The 7,467-nt window shown below is 26.1% G+C and overlaps 1 protein-coding gene across 1 annotated transcript in view; it reads left to right on the plus strand.

Annotated features, from left to right (window-relative positions):
• Positions 1–2,580: 2,580 nt before the first annotated feature.
• The window catches only part of LOC111622704, a 5,701-nt gene continuing 814 nt past the window's right edge, over positions 2,581–7,467 (plus strand). Inside the window, exons 1-16 of the mRNA XM_023365125.1 lie at positions 2,581–2,676; positions 3,260–3,315; positions 3,757–3,831; positions 5,127–5,156; positions 5,252–5,290; positions 5,369–5,422; positions 6,015–6,050; positions 6,126–6,191; positions 6,291–6,320; positions 6,460–6,567; positions 6,644–6,703; positions 6,767–6,796; positions 6,870–6,968; positions 7,045–7,107; positions 7,188–7,220; positions 7,344–7,373. Coding sequence (XP_023220893.1) covers positions 2,616–2,676; positions 3,260–3,315; positions 3,757–3,831; positions 5,127–5,156; positions 5,252–5,290; positions 5,369–5,422; positions 6,015–6,050; positions 6,126–6,191; positions 6,291–6,320; positions 6,460–6,567; positions 6,644–6,703; positions 6,767–6,796; positions 6,870–6,968; positions 7,045–7,107; positions 7,188–7,220; positions 7,344–7,373 — 870 coding nt within the window. The 5' untranslated portion in view covers positions 2,581–2,615. The remainder of the gene's footprint in view (positions 2,677–3,259; positions 3,316–3,756; positions 3,832–5,126; positions 5,157–5,251; positions 5,291–5,368; positions 5,423–6,014; positions 6,051–6,125; positions 6,192–6,290; positions 6,321–6,459; positions 6,568–6,643; positions 6,704–6,766; positions 6,797–6,869; positions 6,969–7,044; positions 7,108–7,187; positions 7,221–7,343; positions 7,374–7,467) is intronic.

The raw sequence follows: 7,467 nt of genomic DNA on the forward strand, positions 1-7,467 counted from the left end.
CCTCAAATGAGTATACCAAGTTGGAAGACATGCCAAATATTTCTTTTCGTTTTACTGAGTGCAGGTTTCCGTATTTCTTTTGTAACCAATGAAAAAAATTATATTAGAAAATTTCTAATTAAAAACATTAAATTGTTTGTACTTTATCGATCAGGAAATCCAAAATTCTATGCTCCGCACTCGCTTGCACCCTCGTTTACAAGACTTGATAAAGACGGTATAGTACTTTTGTACAAAAAGAGGTTGTGAAATGCTATTTTGTAGTTATTATTGCATTTTTCGAAAAGATATTACAAATAATCTTTACAATGTGTTCCTGCGAAAATGAGTTCTTGGAATGCGAGGCTGATTGCATGTTGTTCTGGTTTGATTTATTAATTTTTTACTGTTGTATGATGTGTTTTCATTTGATAAATGGATTGCGAAATACATATCGTTCAAGAATGTTTTACTTTGGAATTAAAAAAGATAATTCAATTCGAGCAGATACAGCACAGCACAAACATAGAAAAGAGACTAAAACATCAAGATGTCACATATGTCTCAGCAATAAAGACAGAAAGACAAGAAACGAACGAACTCTTGCTTTTATTCGACTGATTTGCAAGTTAATTATTAATCAATATCTCATCTAGAATTACTACTTTTAAAATGCCTTTAAATGCTACATACAGTACGTACAGACAAATATATTAGACACATACTATGACCATCAAAGATGCATCTATTTTAAAGACAAATTTCTTTTATTAATAGTGGATAGAACTGAACGACATGTTACTGTAAGAATTAAATACATAATTAGCAATGGAAAAAGATTGTTTTGGCTGCTTCTCCTGAATACAAACATCCTAATGATGGTACTGTACATGCGATAAAGTTCTTAAAGGGAGCAGTATGCATTTATTATGCCAGCAAGCCTTTAGAAAAGAGGCTAAAATGTCTGGTATAAATAAAAAAATTTTGGAAATATTTTTTAATATAAAAATGAATCAGAGAAATCTTAGGTACATTATTTTACTTCCATTATAACAAATTATATCTTCTCAATATGAAAATAGAAGCCATCGTATTGTCTTATGATGTAAATGCCATGATATCAGATTTTAATCCATTAACAGATAAGGGGTGCATCAATGATCAATTTCAAGTCAATAATGCTGAAACTGGTTCATATTCAACAAAAACTAGATCTATGGGAATTTAGGATATTTGCATTTCAACTAATAACACAAATACGAATAAAAAAAAGTAATAAAACAATACAATTATGAAAATTTTATATGCAACAATGATATTATTGTCCAACTAATTAGCTTATCCATTTAAGGTTTGTATAAATTTTCAAATAATTTCATCCTTATTCAAGTGGCTGTAATGTACCTTGAACGCTTATCGTGTTTTCTTATGAAAAAATAATTAAAAATTTGATAAGCTTTTTAATAATTTGGACCATATGAATCTTCAATAGTGGAAAGATGCAGAATTAGCAACTTATGCTGTAATTACCAACAGTAAATTTAATTATCTTCCATGAAAAATAAATTTTATGAATAAATAGTGATTATTAAACATATATTTTCATCAATCTCGAAAGAATTACCGTTTAATAGAGATTTATAAATCCTATTCAGATTTCAAAGTGTGTTGCTGTTACTGTTTGGACAAGTGAGAAAATTCATGTATAGTTACAATAAAATCATTAAAATATTTATGGTTTTGTAACAAAAATCTAAAATAATTATAAACTATACGAATAGTCACCTAATTTTCTTTATTTGTTTGTTTTCGAACTCGATTAGGTTCCAAGTACAGCAAACACCATCCTGCGCCATGCTGTAGAGGTTCAATGAAAGAGAAACAGCAATGTCATCTTCATCACGTTGTTCAGCAGAGCGATAATCTACAAAATTCCACGAAATTGTTAGAAAAATACAGGAATAAAAAATACCAAATTAATAAAAAAAATTTGCTTACTAACTTACATTTTAACAGGATGTGCTCATTTAGAAGATTCTCCCAGTTACTCAACAGTTACCAATTAATAAATTAAATTACAAATAATGCCACTTCTGTATAATTCATAAAGTATTATCATCATCCGAAACGTTTCTATTCAAAATAGTTTGCCTGTATTTATGTTAACACATGTAAAATCGTTATAAGAGTATTCTGGTAGAAAATGCCCTAATTCTAAAGCATATTCAAACACCTTTCTAGAATTTCAACATTGTTCGAATTATTTCATAACATGTCATTTCAATGGAACTGACTCAGTAATTGTGCATTAGTCACAGAAGTAATATCTTGCTTCAATTCACAACATTTGCCATCAATAGAAATTTATTTGTTCAGCAGACGGTTTGAAGGTAATCATGTTAATGAGGGAAGCTATCAATTTGAACAGAATGGCTTGTTTTGTTATAAACAGTGTCATTCATTATAGTCGAAACCTAAATAGAAGGCACAGGAAACTCTAACAATTATCCAAATAACTTCAGGAAGTGGGAGAGCGGTGGCCCCTTCTGTTTGCAAAGTAATTATGTTACCAAAGTATAAAAATAAAAGTTGAGGGATAGTCAGTGAAAACTGTTATCTAGTTCATCCTGTAAGAAATGACATTCAAAATTGTTTGGTTCGTCGCTTTGATGATAATTTACATTGGAAAGTTATCAGGTAAAACCGTTATTTGTAGTTTTTTTTTTCTTTTCCACGTATAATAATCCAAGTTTTTAAATTTTAAAATTCTAAATCTTGTTTTGTGTTAAACTAATTTATTATTCTTTATATTATAGTACATATATTTTTAAACATTTTATAGTTTTAAATAGTCGATGTAAGAATCTTTTCTCAAACAGAAGAAAGTTAACAATTTTTTCCATTAGATCACATAAATTTTCATGTATTTTTTCTTAAAACTGTGTATATTTTAAAGTTTTCATTAACTTGTATGCAATTAATATATTCATGTTTAAACATGGGTCTTTGCGTAATTGTTTATTCGAACGTACAAACGATAACTTGGAATTTAACACAGTAAAACCTGTGTAAACCGCAATCGCACGTTTTGAACAGTTTTATTTAACATATAAAATCACTCCGTTTCAAAGAATATTTTCTATTTAGGCAGGTTTCCGTTTTATCCAGGTTCCGTTTTAGATAGGTTTTATTGAATGCGTTATTAATGTTATCTGTTTGTCCTTTTATGTAACAAATAAATCGTAAACATTATAATTCATGATCTGTATACCATCTACAGAATGCCAAAGACGAAATCCTGGAGCGAATTGTTTGAAAACGAAACTTTCATCTAATGTAAGCGTTTAAATTTATATTTTAAAAATATAAATAATTTATTTAGATTAGAAATGGTCTTCATAAATTATTTTTATTATAAAATTATCTTTAGAATAAAACTTTTATTACAGTTAAGCTATAATTAAGAAGAGGGAGCGAAGAATTTTTACATGCTGTATTTAAAGTGTAAAAACAGAAAGGAAGATTATTATTTAAAAAAAAAAATTACGTATATATGTAAAAATGTATATAAATACGTACATATTTAACTTATATACAGGTGTATATAAGGCACGTAAACACGTGCGGTACGGTACATACATAACGTATACGGGTATATAAAGCATACATTACGTGGCAAAATTTAGAAATATTTACTTACAAATAAATGTCTATACATTTAATTAGATTAATATTTATATTTTAGATTTATATATAATCTGGTTAATACAATTTTAGGTTGTTAAAATGTTCGATGTTTGCGTTCTCAAGGCCAAAAATGAATGTACTGGAAGTTCAAACCAATCAAAAGGAGTAAGTCATAAAAGTTTCATTTACCTTTTAACCTGTTATAAAATACTAGAATAAAGCAAACTGTTAAAAAAATTAATAGATTTAATATATAAGAAAAGTTACAAATTTTATGAGCAATTTAAGAAAAAAAAAAGATGAGGCTTGTACGGTTGTGAGCCTTACAAGGAACACCCATAGTGACATAACTAAAACAAATACATCTTAGCCTACCTTATTATTAAAATTAAACTAATTAACAGGTAGAATATTCTATAGAATGGCCAAAGCGTTATATTCCACTTTGAACGAATACAGTATTTAAAATAAAACAGCAGTTTATAATTAGAATGGTTAAATGACGTTTAGGCCATTTTTTATATTGAAACTAAAATTATTTGTTTTATTATTAAAATAAATTAATTTTTTTTATAAATGTGAAATAGGCCCATATTTTATAGCAAAATATTTATACATGCAGATATCGTGATAAAATTCTAATCATTTATGCATATTTTTTAAAACGAATTTACACAATACAATATCACTTCTATAAGTAGGTTAAATCGTTAAATATTATCGATTTTTGTATTTTTTAAAAAGTATTGACGAATAAATTATTAATGAAGAATTTTTTAAACAATTACAGATTTTCTATATCAATTAATTAACCATCTTTAATCTTTCACAATATTAATTTAAAGAAGAATAAACTTCAAAAAAATGATCACAGTTAAAGAATATGTGCTAAGAACTATCTGTTAAATTTCAAACAAATTTGGTAATCGTGCCTTCCTGAGTATGCCGTTTTGACTTTCTGAATAAAATTGACTTAAATATTCAGCCACTAGGGAGAAGTTGGCGCTGCATAACGTGTTCATTATGTACTGTACAGTACATTTTCTAATAAGTTTACATCACAGACAGGTGCTCTTTGTATTCTGAGGCAAATGAGCGCCATATTTCATATCCAATTTGAATATTTCATATCTAAAATTTCTCAGGAAACGTGTGTATTGTACACATTAAAGGAGCAGCAACGCCAAATTTTACCCTTGCGGTTTAATTTTGAAATAAAACTTTTTACGAAAGTACAAATCGTATATCCATTACAGGGCAATTTTGTTAAGATTTGCCCCAATAATTCTTTATGCAGAGAGTTCTGAACACCTATTCTTTAACGAGATGACTTTTGTTATAATGGATGATATAAATAAAAATCCTTCAGACTTTTCTATCTTAAATTCTTTATAATCAATAACATTAAGAAATTTTTAATTTAAAAGTAATTATTCTTAATTATTTTATATTATTTGTAGGAAGAACCATGTTCCATTCCTAAATCATGGGTAAAATTTTAAAATATTTAAAAAATTTACATAAGATGAAAATTAACTTATTTTAATCTAATTATGTATTTTATAAATTAAAATCATCTTTTTAGAAAAAATTATGCCCTTGTATGATTGAAGAAATTCAAAAGGTGAAAAATTAATATAATTTATTATTTATATTATTTATAATAATAAATATCTTTAATTTTTTGAATTATTTGTTTTAGATATTTGGTTCTTGTTGCAAAACATATAAAGGCTGTGACTATACCATTGAAGGAGTAGGTAGATATTTATACAGGTTGAATTAAAACTACGGGGATAAACATCTGGAATGGATTCGTGGTAGGACAAAGAACAAAAGTGCATTGTCTTGAAACATATTAACATGTCTGGAAATGCACATAACAGTATGGCATACTTATCTCAGGTAGAATCATAGTAGATGCTCAAAATATCCTGCATTGGTCTCAATACAAGTGATCACACTTCACCTCATGGTATAACATGATATAACTGTGTGGCCTCCAGACCATTTTCATTCACTTTTCTGAATGTGAATAACATGTTCTCCTGTTCCTGATAGGAATAATTGGTCATTTTCACAGCAAACACCTCCCACTTACAACATGAATCTGTTCAGCAGACAGATAGCATGCTACATACTTCCACTTTCATCACTATGATTACTGATAAGGGTATCTGATGTTATAATGTCCAGTGTTGTTATCTATTTCTGGTACATTTCTGGTCATATTTTTGTTTTTTGTTCTTCCAGGAATCCACTCTTAAAGTTTGTTTCCATAGTTTGGAACCATTTTGTAAAATTATTATTCTCTTTCTCTTAATTAAAACTTATTAACATCTTTACAGGAAGCTATGGCTTGCATTTTCAATATGAGTACTAAAGTAAGTAACATAATAAAATTAATTATTAATAAAAATAACTCATTTATAAAATGTCTTAATAAAAAACATTTACAGTTGTTTTCATCCTTTCATGATTGCTGTGACCAATTAAATTCTTTTTGGTATAGAAGACTTAATAAGGTATTTAAGTAATAAAGTTTTGTTTTTATATATTTTAAATAAAATTATACATTTATATGGTTTTTAATTTAATAATAATAAATAAAAATTTCAATTTAGGTCCTTTATTTGGCCTTAAAAGATTTTCTGGTAAGTAATAACATTTCCATTTAACTTATCTACATTCAACAAAAATATTCAAATTTTAATATTATTTCAATATTATTTTATAAAATAAATTTAATTAGATAAATAACCATTATAATTTTTAATCATTTTTAAATAAAAGCAAAGAAAATATGGAGAAAATAGTGGAATACAATCATCATCTTCGTCATCATCTAAGACTATTCAATCAGAAGCTGCACAGGAGATCTGTACTGATTTAAATGATTCTGTAAATATATTTTCTCAGTAAATTTTATAATACAAGTATTATATATTTAATTTTGAAATATGAATTAATATGTTAGGAATATACAGATGCAAATATTCAAACAACCAACTGCACTATCTCTGAGAATATATTACAGGTAAACCATGTTCTACTCCTAATATATAAATGATAAATAAATAAAAAATTTAATTAATTCCAGGCTTCACAATGCACTTTCCATGACTTAATTGTAAGTAAAATATTATATGTATATATATATAATAAATTTAAATAAATTACAAATAAATGAAATTTAAATTCAGGACCATCTTGAAGACAACTGTGATAATAAAGATGACAAATCATCTGAAAGTGATAACTCTGATGAAATGTCTGATAAATGTGATCCATTATCTGATATGGTAAATTATTAAACATACATTTACAATCATTAATCTATCATTAATTTTAAATGAAGATTTTTATTAATGTTCATAGGTATTTACCAGATGGAGCGATAATATTACTGTTACCTGCGAGGTCTTTGAGCAATTTAAAAATGTATTATTCTTTTGATAATATATTTAAAATTGAATTAATTTATATTATAAATTTAAAGATATATTTGATACATATTTCAGATTGTACATATGTCATTAAAAAATTATGACATGGTAAGACATTTTTTTAATTGTTTAAAGTGAAATTTTTGAAATATTTTATATAAAATTTATAATTTATTATACAAATAAAGAAAAATTGAATTGTTTTATATAAAAATTATAAATTTTTTTTAGCAAAATAAAGAAAAATCTCAAACAACTACAGTAAGTTTTAAATGAAATATTTTATTTAGTAGAGTGTTGTTGTATTATTTAAATAAAATTAACTGAAGAAATAAATTAAATAATTTTAAAATTA

Source organism: Centruroides sculpturatus, unplaced genomic scaffold, assembly GCF_000671375.1.
Source record: "Centruroides sculpturatus isolate CEXI.00-Female unplaced genomic scaffold, Cexi_2.0 scaffold168, whole genome shotgun sequence".
Lineage (NCBI taxonomy): Eukaryota > Metazoa > Arthropoda > Arachnida > Scorpiones > Buthidae > Centruroides > Centruroides sculpturatus.